General features: G+C 44.0%; 1 protein-coding gene across 3 annotated transcripts in view; it reads right to left on the bottom strand.

The window, feature by feature from the left end:
• Positions 1–18,470, bottom strand: part of LOC147016229 (dedicator of cytokinesis protein 1-like) — a 235,709-nt gene that overhangs the window by 181,336 nt on the left and 35,903 nt on the right. For all 3 annotated transcript variants that reach the window (XM_085849067.1, XM_085849068.1, XM_085849069.1), the window contains one exon: positions 2,743–2,882. In XM_085849067.1, coding sequence (XP_085705193.1) covers positions 2,743–2,882 — 140 coding nt within the window. The remainder of the gene's footprint in view (positions 1–2,742; positions 2,883–18,470) is intronic.

The raw sequence follows: 18,470 nt of genomic DNA, 5'->3' as shown, positions 1-18,470 counted from the left end.
TGTTAGAAAAAGAGTCCTCTTACGATTAAAAGATTTCCACTCAGAACTTCCTGGTGCTGCAGTATTTGCTTGTACTTCTGTTTTGTTAGCATCCCATTGATTCTAACAAGTTTTGGAACACCAAAAGTTGAGATAAAACCCAAGATAGTCACAGATCCTCCACCATGTTTTTAACAGTAGGTTGCAAACATCGTGTGTTGTCACGTTCACAAAGTCTTCAGCGTTCGACCTGGCGTGTCTCAGAACCAACAAGCTCAAATGAGCTAAGATCCTCGTCCTCTTAATGATGACGTCATAAAAACGAATATGACGTCATTGTGATGTATCAGGTTTGTGATCAATAATTATCTGTGCTAATGCCCGGCTTGATTCCCGCAAACAAAATTTAAACAGCTTGCCTGGTTTCGGAGATAATGGTATAGGCTATTTCCATTAGCGCGATATTATGACGTCAACTTTTTTTCTCGGAAGAATTTCCAAAATTGGAGATGGTTACTGCCTGCGCGTGGGCTTTCTGCATATACATGGCAAGTTTCACGAAGATCCGATGAAAACTCTGGGTTGTGAAACAAAAGTCAAAAAATAAGAATAACATCATAAAAATTGATATGACATCATAGTGATGTATCATATGTGCGGTAATTCATCTCTGCTAATGCCCTGTTCGATTCCCGCAAACAGAATTCAAAAAGCTTGCCTCATTTCGGAGATAATTTTTTAGGCGATTTCCATTAGCAGAGATATTTTGACGTCATGACTTTTTTTTTCTCGGAGGAATTTTCAAAATCGAAGATGGTTACTGTCTGCGCAGGGTATTTTTACGTATATATGCCAAGTTTCAGGAAGTTTCAATGAAAACTGTAGGCTGTGAAACAAAAAAGTCAACAAGAAGAAGATGAAGAACAACAACATGAGTAAGACTTAGAGATCCTCCACGAGGATCTAAAAAGTTCAAACTTCGATTCATCAAATCAGAGCACCTGATGCCATTGTTCAGTTCCCCAAACTTGGTGTTTTCTTGCAAATTTCAGTCTTCTCACTTTGTTCTGAGGTCTCAGCAGCGATTTATTTGCTGCAATCTGCTTTCTGTGTACAGTGTTGGACGAAATGTTAATGTTCAGGCCTGCTCTCATTTCATTCGTCAGCTGCTGAGTTGATTTCCTTCTATCGTGTAAGCTGAACAACTTCAAGTGGTTGTGTTGCCTTGGGGAGGTTCTTCTGGGTCTTCCTGGCATTTTATTTTCTTGTCCCGAGGCAATTTCAGGCATTGCGAACTGTACCTCGCACCAATGGAGGAGATCTCCATCTTTTCTGCTAATTTCCTCACCATGTTCCCTCCTTCTCGCAGAGCTTGGATCTTCACATGATGTTCCGGTGAAAGTTGCTTCCTTGGAGCCATTCTGAACCCACTCATAGACTTTCAAGCAACGGAACAAACTGACGAAAACAAATTTCATATCTTCACTAATTTCTATCTTTTGTTGTGGTTTCTTGCAATTCACATTAATATAACTGGTGGTGATTATTTTAATAATTTATTATTATTTACTGTACGAAAATCCATAAACTGTTTTTTTTTAATTTTATTTGTGGAAAGTGGATATTACGATCACATGATAACATATGTTTAGCAAAAATAAAATTTTAAAATTCCTCATTTATTTTATATTTGCAGTAATTAAAAGTAGGAGGAGGAAGAGATTGGGACCATACTGTGTGCAGAGCGTTGGTGCTGCCTAAGCAGTCTCCTTGGCTATTGGGCACAATCCTGGACGGGTCACCACTCCGACACAGTATGCTTGATTCAACAGCTGAGCGGGATTTGAACTCAGGACCCTGGGATCCAAAGCCCGCCACCCTAACCATTAAGCCAACACCAGGCATTAAAGGTAACTGTGAGATTAAATTGGCTTTCACAGAAATTTGAATGATTATCTTCCGACATTGCACACTTCTAACTTCCCACAGATGATTTATAGCGAAAAGCACCACAAAAGTGACAATAACACAAACTTTTGCACAATTCTGTACATCGAGATGTTAGGGTTGGGGTTAAAGGGAGGGGGTGCAAAGTTACTGGAGGGGGATGGGAGGGGTCACAAAGGTATCTCTCTTGAGGAATCCCAACAATGTGAAAGGAAGTAGTCTGGTACAAGTCACAAGTGGGGAAAGATTAAGAGCCAGGAAAACCAAGAGGGAATTTATCTGTCAAACAAAGACAGTGCAGTCCAGCACACCTTGAAACATGTGGTCTAACTGACCAGTTACCGATTATTGGCACAGAGTAAGAACTGGTAAAACCACAAGATGTACCAATGTGTGGAATGATCGATAAATAAATGAAAAGAAAGCGAGAAACACAGAAGTCTTGGGTTCAGAGTGCAATATTGTAAATGTAAACAGCTGTATGTTGTACAAATGACAAACATCATCCAGCACAATGGAATACACACACTGGTCATAGGTCAACAGCATCTGTCAAAGTTCCGAAATTACATCTACAATTAACAAACTCACAAGATCCATCGACTATTAAAGGTGATCAAAAAAAAGACAACCAAGAGACAGGAAGATTTTCTTGTCCTTTTAAGAGATGACATTCCACAGGATAAGAGCAGAGAAGAAAGAGAGGAAATTGAGCATTTCACACAAATGATTCAGTGGGATCTGAACAGTTGTAAGTCACATGTGACACGAGCTGGAGGTTCAAAGGGTAAATAAAGCAAAATCAAAGACATTTACCTGATAAAGGAGGAATCTGTCGGATCGTACAGCGACATGAATACTTCAGTCTCTTCACCGATGATGCAAACAAAGTTACGTACAGCCACGAATAGGCTGTGGGAATGAACCGAGGCCAAATTGATCTGCAAAAACGACTCCTGCAATAGATGAGAGAAAAGGGGCAAAACCAAGCGAATACCATTTACTCTCTGAGCACTCCATCCTAAACACCACGCCGTTCGTACAATAAAGTACCAAGTACGAGTATTTCTCCCATGGACGATTGACTTGGAAACACAAAAACATTGTTCCCTGTGCCGAGTAAATTGCTTTCATGAGAACAATCATTTCAGAAGCACAGAGTCTCTCATCGATTTAAACATATTAATGATGAGGAATCGTGTACAATTAATGGAGTTAGGATTTATTTCTGCATTGAAAGGGAAACAAAAGTCGAATTTCAAAAAAGGAGTGCAAAATAAAATAAAAATTTCAAAAACACGATATCATTTTCACCAATTTTTTTTTTTTTTTTTAAATACATGGTCGAGGTTGGTGGAAGAGCTGGGACACAGAACAGATCACGACACACCATAACAAAGGGAACAGCAGGAGAAAGGGGAAATGAAAATAGCAGGGCGGAGGGAGAAGGTAGATGGAGACGGGCAAACAAGGAATGCAGGTAAAGATGAGGGGTAGGAGAGAACACCGGGTGTGGACAAGATGGATACAAAAGCAAATATTTGGGAGGGGTGGGGGTGATTTATCGGGTATAGAAAATATCATGGCTTTGGATGGGGTATGATCTGAGATGGTGGTGAACAGCTGTCTTGAAGACCCGGAGGGGAGAATGAGATCAAAGAGAGAGTGTGGAAGGTGGTGCCACATGTGGGAGAAAAAAGGGTAAAAAAATGAGTGGAGGTGAGCAGTGGTTCTGAATTTAGACAGTTTCACTCGGAGGGGATTGCTGGTGGGCCACTTTCTTCCTGCAGATACTTGGAGGGGACAGAGCACAGAGAGGGCAGAGGGTGCAAAGACCAGAAACTATGTGAAAGAAGACAGAGAGACCACCGACCTATCGGCGATGGCAAAGTGATAGGCCCATACACTCAGCTTCATTGTGAGAAAGTCTAATGATCTTGAAAGCCTTGGTTTCCATGGCATCAAGCTGAGCAAGATGCAAGGCAGGTAGGGTTCATTCCATTTTGGGAATTTGAAATTCCATGACTTTTCAATGACCTTTGACTGATTTTCCATGACCCCACAGAGACATATTTTACTCACCCCCTAGCTCAAGACACATTAGCAAGATTATGCAAATTAGCAAGGATTTAAAGTCCACCACCATTCTGCTTCAGTTGAATAACGGATTAGTTAACTGTTAACATGACAATGCGGTCGGTGGGCTAGATACGGAAGGCCTACAAAGAACAAAACAGGCCAGATATCAAAACTGAAGAGAGGCGGATTGTTTTACTGCAAGAGAAACGACTGATGTTGTTCTGTGAGAACATCGATTGAGCTGTCCTGATCTGCAGTTTGGCGATGAGTCAATGGGAAATTGGGTTTCAAGTATAGAACAAAAGACTTGCAAACGATTCTCGGGAACGCAACTCATTCGTACACATTTGTTTTATTCTGAAAGTAACAGAATAACATACTCGCTCTTAATTTCCAGGATTTCCCATGACCACCAGTGAAATTCCATGACTTTCCAGGATTTCCATGACCCATATGAACCCTGGCAGGAGAACCAGCCCAGAGGAGAGAGAGCAGTACTCAATCAGCTGCAGATGAAAACGTTGTTTATAGATCGGAGCTAAGGTGTGCCAAGGAAGGACTTTGTATGACGGAGGATGCCCAGTCGGCGTCCGGCTTTGGAGGCAAACTTTGAAATGTGGCTTGCACAAGAGAGATCATGGCTGAGAGTGAGACCCAAGAGTTTGAGTGACTGAATCTCTTCGAGACAGTTGATGAGAAAGTAGATAGGAGAGTTTGTGGAATGGTCCTTTTGGACAGAGTGAGTGAGTGTGTGGGATTTCTCAAAATTGCAAGGCATTCCAAATGTTTGGCAAGTTTTTGATTTTGTTGAGGTTCGAGTCGAGGGAAGAGGCTGCTGCCTGTTTGTCTGAAGGATGAGGGATGTCACGGCAGAGAGTGGAGTCATCAGCAAAGAGATATGGAGGAGTTTCCAGAGAGTCAGTGAGATCATTGATGAAGATTAGGAATAGGATGGAGCCGAGATAGACAGACAGTTTGGAGAGCAAGGTGGGATGCAATACTGAATTGAAAGCTCGAGATATGTCCGGAGAGACAGCACTGATCTAATGACTGATACTGAGGGCATCCATCCATTGTTGGGATATTGAGGGCATCCATCCATTGTTGGGAGAGCAGAAGCAGCATGTCGAAGGTAGTGACCAGGTCTGTATCAGAATTGATGATCTGAGATGAGGTTATTGGAGAAAAGGAATGATTTTATTATGAACTGCGATGATGGATTCCATAACCTTGCTGATGATTGGAAGTAAGCGAATTGGTCTGTAGTTAAGGAGATCCGTTTTTGTACCTTTTTATGTTATGCTGTAGGCTGATTTCCAAGGAGATGGAAGATGACCGAGGGTAAATGACAGGGATTAAAAGGGCAGACAGAGGAAGTGCAAGAGCAGCAGAGCAAGTTTTTGGGAAACATGAGATGATGCCGTCTGGTCCAGTTGCAGAGTCAGAGTCGAGGGATGCCAGAAACTTTTCCACTTGCTCAGGTGCAAAAGACAGAATTTCGGAGCAGTTGGGTACAGAGGGGGGTTCAAGACACAATATTTTGATGCAAACAGAATTGAGGTATTTGGACGAGCAAAGTCGGCTGTGGTGCCTTTTGAAGAGAGGGTCGGGATGGTAGCGGAGCATACACCAGAGATAGACTTAACAAAGCACTACCAGATTTTAGAGGGCGGAGACAAGTTTGAACGTTCATTCTTGAGATTTGCGTGTCTTGTGCAGGTGTTGCATGTACCCCAGAGGTAGCACATCGGTCTCAGGCGGAGGGCAGTGGGGTGGTGGGAATAGAATCAAATTAAATTCCATTATTGGTCCATTGAAGGTATTTTTCAGAAAGGAATGTGAAGTTAAATGTAAAGATGAAATTTTTTTTTTAACTGTATTTAACATTTCTTTCACTTCAATGTTAAATAAAACACCATGCCATCATTAACTTAAGTAAATATATTACAATTGCAAAGATTGGTTTCAACCATAGTAAACAGTTAAACAAAATTGGTGTGCTGCTTTGAAGTGAGTATTTTGGAAATTATTCTGTCCATAAATACAATGACTACTTTTGGAAGAAAAAAAAATTGCTATGAGAGTTTCCTCACACTGCTAAAGGGGCTGTCACACCTTGACATTTTAGCCAGTGTATGGCAAGGTCTCAAAATGTATGTAAAACGCTGGCGTACGCTGAACTATTGATGTTTTTTTTTAATTTTTGGGCGTATAATAACGTGTTGGACGTATGCATAACGTATTAATAACGTACACAGAACGTTTCAATCACATATAGATAAGTTATACTAACGAATGCTGAGCGTGTTGTCGGCGTTCACAACCTCTGCCCAACGATAGTCTAACTTATGCACAGCGCGGCAGCGTATCGCCGACGATCACGTGGCGTAGGCTATTAATAGGCTGCGGCTCGACGATTCAAATCATAACCGCACTAGACATAGAAGTGTGAAGCCGCTGTCACACCTTGACGTTTTAGCCAGCGTATGCCGACGTATGAAAAATTTGCCGAACCAAGCTGGCACACGTCAAATACGTTATGGGTAAGTTTTGTATACGTTAAGAGCACGCTGGCATACGTTGTAGAATGCTGGCATACGTCGTCATACCCTGAGTACGTCGAGAAATTTTCAGCATGTTGAAAATTTCTCGACGTACTCGTCATATGACACACGTTCCGCATACGCTGGCATAAGTTGTAAGCATGTTACGCGATCGTTGACACACGTCGACACACTTTACTTGTACGTTACTCACAAGTCGAAACACGTCGAGGTAATGGTTAGCGTCAGTGTTCCAGACTCCCTGTTTTTTTTTTTTTTTTCTTCGGTATAACGGTGATGCTGACACTTCGATATCTAGTGTGGTTATGATTTAAATCGTTGAGCGGCAGCCTATTAATTATATTATATCATAACCGCACCAGAAATCGAAGTGTCAACATCACTGTCATACCGAAGAAAAAAAAAAACCAGGGAGTCTGGAACAATGACGCCAACCATTACCTTGACGCGTTTCGACTTATGAGTAACGTACAAGTAACGTGTGTCGAGGTGTGTCAACGATCGCGTAACGTGCCTGCAACACGTTACTCATAGGTTAGAAATAAGTTTCGGGTATGCTAAACATTACCTCGACGTGTTTCGACTTATGAGTAACGTACAAGTAACGTGTGTCGACGTGTGTCAACGATCGCGTAACGTGCCTACAACTTATGGCCAAGCGTATGCGGAACATGTGAGTCATACGCTGGCATAGGTCGACAAATTTCAAGCATGCAAAATTTGTCTAACACCTCGGCGTACTACGACCTATGCCAGCGTACAAAGGCGTAAGCCAGCGTACTATGAAAAAAACCAGCGTACTACGACATATGCCAGCGTGCTCTTAACGTATACAAACTTACCCATAACGTATTCGACGTGCGCCAGCGTTTTAGCCAAATTTTGCATACGTCAGGCATACGCTGGCTAAATCGTCAAGGTGTGACAGGGTCTTAAAGAGCTGTGAACTTAAGCAGATATTTATTTTCTGGTTGAACAGGGGTCATAAATGTTCAGATCTTGTTCTTTACAATATTATCCAAAAAATGTCACGTCGTAGAAATAACGATACAACGTGCCTTTTGATGCAGCATTTAAATTCCAACAGTAGATCGCACAAATATCAACAAGAACAGCACTTGGTAGAGTGTATACCTCTGCCAAGCTGAACAGCTCACGTTTTGTATCCCACTGATAGGACAGATCTGGATCCGAACCTGAACCAAAATCGAATCGGCTTTTTCTCATCACCTAACCAAGTCATCCACAACATTTTGAGATATCGTGTTATCTATCGTTTTTTGGCCCCATCTCTCAATGGTGAGGAATCACTTGAAAAAATTCTCAAATCCAGTTTCAGATCTTCACCAAAATCGAATCAATTAGTCCTTGTCACACACCCAACATGTCCACCACGTTTAATCTGAATCCTTCCACAACTGTTTGAGATATCATTCAACATCGTCTTAAGCCCCTTCTCCCAATGGTGAAGAATTAGTTTAAAAAATAAATAATTCTTGTATCCGCAACCAGATCTTCACCAAAATTGAATCAATTCTTCCTTTTGGTACTCCCAACCTGTCCACTAAGTTTCGTCAGAATCCATCCATAACCTTTTGTGATATTGTGCAATACGTGATTTTTGGCCCCCATCTCTCAAAGGTGAAGAATCAGTGAAAAAATTCTCGGATTCGGATTCAGATTTTCACCCAAATTATGCAGTGCTGTCCTTAGCTCGTCACCTACATATGCAAACAAAGTTTCATAACAATTGCTTCAAAAGTGTGGCCAAAAACCATGTAACAAAGAGAGACAGACAAACAGATAAATGCGACAGACCAACATACTTGGCGAAAAAATTTTTTTTCCCCAAGTAACAAGAAAGACGTCATACAGAGTACGATACATGCAAAATCCCAAAAACAAATTTGACCTTAAAAGAATTGGTGGTTGAATTCAATGACCAACTATGCAAATCCTCTTTAAATTTTGGATGAAAATTGAGGATTTTAGAAATTCAAAAAAGTTGTTGACTTTGGACTGTGTTAATGTTTTGACTGAAAAATCAATAGGTTTATTGCCAGAGAAAGACAGACAGACAGAGACAAATAGACAGAATCACAGCCCAGACCAACCAATATACTTGCGAATCTTCGATTTCACAAAAAACATAACCTCCATCCATCGCAGATGGTGGAGGGAATAATGCAATAAGAGGTGACCAAGAAAATGGTTTTAAAAGGATAACTAAATCAAACTAGTGTATTTGATGTATGAAGCTTCGGGGCAGTACCCCTGGGCACTCACCTGGTAGTGGAGGGATAAGATAAGCAGAGAACTACCGGTAGGCATGAATGACCCACAAAATATGTAACGGAGGAGAAAGTAAATACCGATGGATTCCTTTTTTAATGCCGTGAACAAACTTTGGTACATCACGGGTGATGAAGGTTGTGGTCAAGTTTCAGCGGAATTGTGTGTAGTTTCCGAGAAGAAAACAAATATCTATTTTTGGGTGCAAAACCCCGTACAAGCACTTGGACCCCACTTTTTATAATGCCGTGAACAAACTTTAGTACATCACGGGTGGTGAAGGTTGTGGTGTAGTATCTGAGAAGAAAGCGACCCCCCCCCCCCAACCTCCCGTAAACTCACTCCGTCGACCCCCTCAGACCCCGATTTAATGTTAATGCCAGGAACAAACTTTGGTATGTCACTTTGGTGATGAAGGTTGTGGTCAAAAGTTTCATCAGAATTGCATGTGTCACTTCTGAGAAGAAAGGAAATTCCTATTTTTGGAGGCAACCCCGATACACCCCCTTCATGCCAGATTTTGTTAATGTCGTGAACAAACTTTGGTACAAACAAGGTGTTGAATGTTTTGGTAAAGTTTAATAGAAATCCTGTGTGTAGTTTCAGAGAAGAAGTTGCAAGTGCTTGTGGAAGGACGGACAGACGACGCACCATCACATAAGCTCCCAGGAACTAAGTTCCAGGTGAGCGAAAAACTAGTCTTTGGAAACATCAACATGAAAAATAATAGCATACAAGGGAAGAAAAAAAAACCAGCTCCAGAGAGAGAAAATAAGGGTAAGAGGGGGATGAGGTGGAATAAGTGGTAAGCCAAGACCAGATGAGCCTAATCACCCCACACCCCAGGACCAGATCCCCCTCCACCCCCAGAAAAAGTTCCAAAATACCCCACGTCTCTCGACCAAATCCCACCAACACCCAACACCGACTTACACCTCCGGGTTAGATATCACCTATCCCTCATATAACTTCAGAAGAAACATGCAGAATGGTGGGGACAAACAAGTACATGATACAGATCCATCATTTAAAAGAACATCACATCTTCCAATTAATTCACCTTCTGATATCCATTATTAAAGGGGAACCCAAACAATTTTTTTCTTCTGAAAACCATTTAAAATCATTATCCACAGAATAATTTGAATCGGAAAAAATATATATATATATATATATTTTGCCAATCACAAAGTGTCGAAAAAAGCCCGAGTGTCAATTTTCGATTTCGCCAGTGACATCACATCTTGAAGGCATATTGACCTGAATGGTGGCTTACAAAGAGAAACCGTGCATGTCGAGCTCTGATTCAGATACTGGTCACCATCATCAATGACTCACAAGGTTCTCAGAATGTTGTTAACTGATCAGTGGGATTTCGAAGAAACTATTGGAGACAGAATTAGTGATGTAAATGCTTTCGGGAGGATTGTGGAGCCGTATCATTTTGAGCCTTGTTAGTCCGGCAGATATGGGAATGGATTGTGCCTTTGATGATACAAGCATGAGCTTCGGCACACTGTTAAAGCATGCCCTAAGAAAGATATTTAGCTATCGGGCCATCGCAGATTTGTCCTGTGGCCATAATGGCGGCCATTTTCCAAAATGGCCACAACCGGTTGTTATTTTACCAGTAGCTCAGGTTCTAGACCAGCTAGGATATTGATTCTGGTGGCTAATCGTACATTTTCAAGGATGAGGAATGCAGTGGTACTATTTAAAACATGCTAGCTTTGACCTATGGCCAAAATGGCCACCACCGGTTGTTATTTTACCAGTAGCTCAGGTTCTAGACTACCTAGGATATTGATTCTGGTGGCTAATCATACATTTTCAAGGATGAGGAATGCAGTGGTACTATTGACAACATGCTATAACTACTCTAACAACTACCTAACTCCATATATCTAGCTTTCAGGGAAATAAATAACAGTAAAATTATAAACGCATTTAATATTCGTGGAGTTGTACATGAACATGTTTTGAAAGTGTGACATATTCATGAGAGTACAATGCAGTCTTCGCAATGTTTCCTTTATAATATTTGGTAGTTTATTTATATGAGCACACAGTTCATGAGATTATGCTGTATATTGCAAATCAATAGTGCATGTCCCATTGTTGTTGGACATGTCAGTGGTGAGGGCAAGTCTACGACAGTCCTTCCATTATTAACCAGGTCAGGCCTTCCATGGTAATATTACAGGTTTTCAATGAAATGTAATGTTAGTTTCGAGAACACAGTCCACCACAGTGGCAAAGGGCAGTGTACTGAAATGCTGCCTTGACACATTTGCACTGTCCTCTGCACCCCTTTTTGCATCCACAGCGTATGAGTTCTCGACAGGCCTGGGTCGCTTCTGGCAGTGTGGTCCAGTGAACTTCCCATCCACCTGTGTCTTTCTTCTTCCACCCCCAGTCACCTGGGGATGGGAGTTCCGGGACTGCAACCATCATCTGTCCCCAACAGTGACCAGCTTGGTAGGCAGCCCTCTTTGTGTGTTGAATCAGTGCTGCTTGTGTTGGAGGGAGTCCTTCAATGTCTCTACCTTTCTGGGTGAACAGCTGATTGCCTGTAGTTTGAGGGCACACTGCCTCACACGAATGTCAAGTTGGAATGTTGATGCATTACGCAAAGCATCTCTTGCTGCAGATTTGCCACAGAAGAAGCATGACTCTGTTGAATGAGTTTCACCATCAATGCTCTGACGGGTGAACTTGTGGGTTTCTGGGTCATCATCATGGTGTGTTTTCCACTTTTCAGCCCTCTGAAGTTTTGTTTTGTTATACTGCAGTCTGCAGGAGTCATGTCATTTGGCTTTGTGAACCCAGAATGCTGCCTCGATGCTCTGACCCTCATCCAGTTGTGACAGTTTTAGTGTAAACTGATCTTGTCGAATGCTACAAGATGCTCAGCTATGGTCCTGTATACTGCCCCATCTGTGCCACGTGCTGAATTATATGGACATGTCAGCATCTCATCTGTGTCTTCCTGACACAGAACACATTTGTTCCAGTCTGTGGTCAGGCACTGTTTACCTGATGAGCTAGGCTCATCAGGGTCCACAAACCTTGTATAGTTTGGCCATTGTCCCTATGCACTATGCTACTTTAGAACAGTATCTACTAGTTATAATATGAGAACAGTATGTACTAGTTATACGACCACCACTCTACCATATGCTGAAATCTCCAGGAAAATGTTAGCTGCCACCACAGTCACAGTCCAGGTCAACTGAAAGCATACAGATATACATGCAGATTAGGCGTTGTTACGAGGTGTACACAAGTACACAAAAGTTGTACAAACAACATAGATTATCATTGTGACGTTATTATGATGTTCTGTGTCAATATGCAGCAAAATATATGAATACACATAAACATAATTATGAGGTCAGCACACAACTCATGGGCTGATTCTGAAATTCCGGAAAATATGCACAACTCCAGTAATATTTGATGGTTTTACTATTATTTAATTCCCTGAATGCTAGATATATGCAGTTTGGTAGTTGCTAGCATGTTATAAATAGTACCACTGCATTCCTCATCCTTGAAAATGTACAATAAGCCACCAGAATCAATATCCTAGCTGGTCTAGAACCTGAGAAACTGGTAAAATAACAACCGGTGGTGGCGATTTTGGAAAATGCCTGCCATTTTGGCCACAGGACAATTCTACAATGGCCCTATAGCTACATATCTTCCTAAGGGCATGATCCAACAGTGTGCCAAAGTTCATGCTTGTATCTTCAAAGGCACAATTCCCCCAAATATTTCACTTATCTGCTGGACTATGTGCGAGTGATTCAGAGGAAGAAGGCGGAAGTGTTCGTGAAGATGAAACCGCTGGTCGTATGTTCACTACCGATTGGTAGGTTTTTGTTTTTCCGTTTCATTGACGGTTTAAAAAGGATTTTATATTAATTGATAAATCAGTTACATCACTCGAGAAGAAGTACCCATCATCACCTGACAGCATGGACACCACCCAGGCACACTCGGACACCAAGGACAAAATGGGCGATTAATGCTTTGTCCCCTCGCAGGCTGACCAAGTGTCTTTTTTTTTCTTCTTTTTTTTGTATACCATGTCGAGGTTCGTGTGAGAGCTAACACACAACACACATCCAAGGGGCATAAGACAAGAGGGGCGAGAGTGGGGGGGGGGGCAAAACAGTGGGGAACAGACACATTAGGAGATCTGTGGAAGGGAGAGGGATGGGACGGGGAACATGGGGAAAAGAAGATGGACATAACAGGGACTTTCAGGAAGGAAAGCAGGGAATTTGAAGGAAGTGGGCTTGGGTGGATTATCGGGGGTAGAAAAGATTGAGGATTTGGATGGGGGATGATAAGAGGTGGTGGTAAACAGCTGTTTTGAAAGCCTGGAGGGAAGAATGGGAAAGAATAGAGTGAGGGAGTTTATTCCAAAGGTGGGAAAAAAGAGGAATGAAAGAGTGAAGGTGAGCAGTGATTCGTGATTTTGGTAGTTTTAGCAGAAGGGGGTTGTTGGCTGACCTTGAGCGCCCTGAGGAAATGTGGTGGGGACAAATCGCAGAGAGAGCAGGGGGGAGGGAGGGGGAGGCTGGAGAGGAGACGGTAGAAGACAGAAAGACCACCGACCAACCTGCGGTGATTGAGTGAGAGGCCCAAAGACTCAGCCTCATTTCAGGAGATGCCGATGATCCGAAATGCCCTGGTATCTACAGCGTGAAGCCGAGAAAGGTGGGAGGCAGGAGCACCAGCCCAGAGAGGAGAGCAGTACTCCATCAGGCTACGGACAAAAGCTTTGTAAGTGGTCAGGAGCTCAGGAGGGCCGAAGAAAGACTTTGCACGACGGAGGATTCCCAGTCAGTCAGTCAGCGACTGACTTTGGAGGCGAGGTTTGAAATGTGGCTTTCCCAGGAAAGGTCATGGCAGATAGTGAGACCCAGAAGCTTGAAAGAAAGGACCTCTTTCAGGGGATTGTTGAGAAAGTAGATGGGTGGGTTTTCTAAACGGTCCTTTCGAAGAGACATAGTGAGAGTGTTAGATTTGTCCGGATTGAAAGACATGTTCCACGTGTTGGACCAGTTTGTGATTTTATCCAGATCTGCAGTGAGCGAAGAAGCTGCTGCTTGCCGGTCTGAGCGATGACCGATGGTACGGCAGAGGGTGGAGTCATCAGCAAAGACATACAGAGGATTTTCCAGAGAGTCGGAGAGATCATTGATGAAAACCAGAAAAGAACAGGGCCCAGAACGCTACCTTGAGGAACTCCAGCCTGGACAGGAAGAGGGGATGAAAGAACTCCATTTAGGGCCACACGTTGATTGCGACAGGAGAGGAAGTCTGCGAGCCATGAGTGGAGATGGCCTTGAATACCATGGGAAGAGAGTTTGGTGAGTAGGGCAGGGTGCCAGACTGTGTCAAAAGCACGTGATATGTCCAGGGATACGGCTCGGATTTCCTGTCTGGCATTGAGGACCTCCATCCATTGTTGGGAGAGCAGAGGCAGCATATCCAGGATAGAGTGACCTTGTCTGAAACCAAATTGATGATCGGAAATCAAGCCATTGGAGAAGAGGAAGGATTTCACAACCTTGCTGATGATTGGGAGAAGGCTGATTGGTCTGTAGTTGCAGGGATCTGTTTTTGCACCTTTTTTATGCAGGGCAGTGATGTTTGCAGATTTCCAAGCAGATGGCAGATGACCATGAGCAAATGAGAGGGTGAATAGAACAGAAAGAGGGCGAGCAAGAGCAGAAGAGCAGGCTTTGAGGACACGTGGGCTGATGCCGTCTGGACCGGTTGCAGAATCTGAGTCGAGGTTTGACAGCAAGCAGCAAGCTCCTCACCTTGTCAGGAGAAAAGGACACAGAGTCTAGGGACAGTTGGGTGCAACTGGGTAACGTGGGTAGAGAAAGTGATGGGTTTTTGACACAAGATTTAGCTGTAAACACGGAGTTGAGGAATTCAGCTTTATCACGTGCGGTATCAGCAGTGTGGCCATTTGAGGTAAGGGAGGGGATGGAGGGGGAACATACACCAGAAACAGATTTGATGAGACGCCACCAGGATTTTGAGGAGGGAGAGAGGTTTGAGAGTTGAGACTTGAGATTAGAAAGATGTTGTTTTCTGGCTCTCCTGAGGGTAGATACACACTTGTTCTGAGCTTTATGGAAGGAACTGAGATTACCCTCAGTTGGGTTTGCTTTCCATGAGGCAAAGGCAAGTTGTTTCAGGACAACTGCCTCACCACAAGCTTCAGTAAAACAAGGGCAGAAGGAAGGGTAGGACAACTGAAGATGAGAGGGGATAAATCTGTTCATGAGGGAGAGCAAGTTTCTTTGAAAGAATTCCCAGGATGAGTTGATGTTGGAGAAAGTAGCAATAAGAGACCAGTCTATAAGTTTGATGGCTGCTTGGAGACCCTGCCAGTCGGCTTGAGTGAAATGCCAGACTCGACGGTGGTGAGGTGGTTCTCTGATAATAGCCAGAGAGATGTCCACTTTGACAAGGACGTGGTCAGAAGAACCGATTGGAGCGGGGAAGAGCAGCAGATATTGTCAGGGAAATTTGCCAAAATCAGAGCCAGAAGAGATGGAGTACCATTGGTTGAGATCCGGGTCGGGAAGTTGACCGATTGAGTCAGTCCCAATGAGTCGCAGAAAGCTTTTGCTGAGGTGCCATGACAGGTGAGAGAGGTACCCACACCTAGCCAACTGGCATGATGACAATTGAAGTCGCCACATAAGAGGAAGAGAGAGTTTGGATGAGAAGATAGAAGATGGTCCATGTTTTCGGATAGTGAGGTGTAGATGGAGTCATCACTGTTAGGTGGACGGTACAGTACACATATAAATATGAGGTGGGAGTGGAGGGGAAGCCGTAGCCAGAGCTATTCCTGGGGGTGTGGGGGAGTGAGAGCAGTGCATGGAGAGTGAGGAATAGAGTCTTTGATGAAGAGAGCAACTCCTCCACCAGGACGAGGATCAGGTCTGTCATACCGGAGAAGGGAGTAACCGGGGAGAGATACTTGGGAGTCAGACACGTCTTGGGGGAGGAACGTTTCTGTTAGGCAGATTGTGGCTGGTTTGTCAGTGGAAACCTGTATGGAAAGATCTGAAAGGTTTGAGCGAAGGCCCCGGATATTTGAGGTCGACACTTTTAATGAAGAGGTAGGGGAGGAGGCTTTGGGTGCAGGGGGTGCAGGGGGTGGGGGAGGGGGAGGGTAGGACAAGGGACGAGGTGGGGAGGTAAGGAGGGTTGTTGAAAGAGTGTGGGGGATTGCAGAATAGCTAGGAGAGGGGGCCAGATGAGGAAGAGAAAAGGCTCTGTGGTGCTGGGGGAGAGGGGGACAAGAGAGGGGGAAGAAGGCAGTTGAGGATTTGAGGAGGTGGAGTGAAGAGATGGAGGTGAGAGGGCAGTGGAAGGAGGCAGCTTTGTGGATGAGAGGGGGGGCTACTTTGAGAAGGATGAGTGAGGGGGATGAAAGGTGGGACAAAGGTGAAGGGGGAATTTTTGAGAGAGGTGAGAGGGAGGCTTGGAGGGAGAAGAGTGGGATGATTGCTTTGAGAGTGAGAGTGAGGGGTGAGAGAGGTGAGAGGGGTGAATTGGCACTGAAGTTGGAAAAAAAGAATGGTTGATGGAAAGCGAACATTCATCGCAAACTGGGGTTTTTAAAAGTTTTATGTCAGAGATGCGATGAAACACATTTCTTGAGGGATGCAATAAAGGCGAATTCAGAGAATGGAGAGAAGAAACGTTGTAACAGTTGGATTTTTTTAGGCAAGGAATGAAGGAGAGTTCGAAATGAGAGCAGTCTGTTGAAATAGCAGAAGAGTAGTGCATTATGAAACAGTAGAGTACCACACGTGTGAAAGAGGAAGATGAAGCATTACAAGATATCGTTTTTGTTATTATTATGAATGTTTGAGAGAGTTTTCAACAGATTAGGTCATGGAAGTGTTGTAGAAAAAAATTGAGGAGGAAGAATAAGAGGAAGAAGAGGCGATGAAGAAGAAGCAGAATCAGGAGAAAGGTGGCGGTTTTTTTATTTTTTTTTCAAATAAGAAATAGAGAGACTAGTTGGGAGAAATGGGGGACGGTCGGAAATTGGGGAAGATATAAGTTGAAGGTAATAGGGAGAAAAAACAAATAAAACGATCGTACACCGAGGGGAACCGGTCGGCCTCAAGCCTCGGCCTCAAACACCCGATAAGACAACGTCGCCAAAAACTCACGATATAGCACGATTTTTGAAACAAAACCGAACTAGGAACACACAGTAACATGTTGGTGAGAAAAATAAACAGTTAAAATGGGACAAATAACGACCGGAAACTTATCTTTGAGATTGTCAGCACAGAGAACCTAAGGAGACCTGCCAATGCTCCAAACCCAGAACCGGAAGTGAACGTTGTCTTGTATGTTGTGGGATCGTCCCGTTTCATACTTTCCTGGAAAGCAATTTGTGTCGTGTTGTGCAGTGGTGTCGTGTTGTGTCGTGTTTCTAGAAGAATAAGAAGAATAAGAATAAGAATAAGAATAAGAATAAGAATAAGAAGAATAAGAATAAGAATAAGAATAAGAAGAATAAGAATAAGAAGGTTGTGCTGTGTTGGGCCATGGTGCTGTGTGATGCCGTGGTGCTGTGTCGTGCCGTATCTAGCCGTGGTGCTGTCATGCCGTGGTGCTGTGTCGTGCCGTGGTACTGTGGCGTGCAGTGTCGGGCCATGTTTGGCCGTGCTGCTGTGTCATGCCGTGGTGCCATGTCGTGCCGTGTTGTGGTGCTGTGTCATGCCGTGTCGTGCCGTGTTCTGCCGTGCCGTGCCGTGTTCTGCCGTGCTGTGCCGTGTCGTGGTGCTGTGTCATGCCGTGTCGGGCAGTGGGGCTGTGTCGGGCCGTGGTGCTGTCTCTTGCCGTTTCGTGCCGTGTCGGGCCGTGGTGCTGTGTCTGGCCGTGGTGCTGTCGTGCCGTGTCGGGCCGTGGTGCCGTGTCGTGCCATATCATGCTGAGGTCCTGCCCCGGTGGAGGGACAAATGGTGCAAGGGAGGATAGGGGATGTGGGATGATTGTGGGCATTGTGGGGTGGTTTGATGGTGGATTGTGGGGGGATAGTAGAGTGGGAGGGGGTGGAGTGGTGGTGGGTATTGTGGGGTGGTTTGATGGGGGATTGTGGGGGGATAGTAGAGTGGGAGGGGGTGGGATGGTGGTGGGTATTGTGGGGTGGTTTGATGGGGGATTGTGGGGGGATAGTAGAGTGGGAGGGGGTGGGATGGTGGTGGGTATTGTGGGGGTGATGGTTGATAGAGGATTGTGGAGGGAGGGGACCATGAAAGTTTTAGCGTCCCAGGTCAAATCCCCTCAGAGGAGTAGATGATACATACAATACATAAATACATTCTCTCCACTATAAATAGACGGTGGTTCATTTGACTTGTAGAAATGTGTGTTGATGATAGATAATTATTTTCAGGTGCTCTTGTGGTAACTGCCGGACAATGGCAACAGGTGTTTGATTCACCGCTAAATCGTCCGTGTACATGTGCTGGTAGCTCGGTAGAGATGGTGCTACATTTTTGAGTGACGGCTGTTTCTTCCGCTTGATCATGGGTACGGCAT

The sequence above is a fragment of the Eptatretus burgeri genome, chromosome 12 (genome assembly GCF_056783735.1).
Source record: "Eptatretus burgeri isolate ZD-2024b chromosome 12, Ebu_testis_v1, whole genome shotgun sequence".
NCBI classification, from domain to species: Eukaryota; Metazoa; Chordata; class Myxini; order Myxiniformes; family Myxinidae; genus Eptatretus; species Eptatretus burgeri.
The sequence above is the reverse complement of the archived record's forward strand: the minus strand, read 5'-3'. Positions and strand labels throughout refer to the sequence as shown.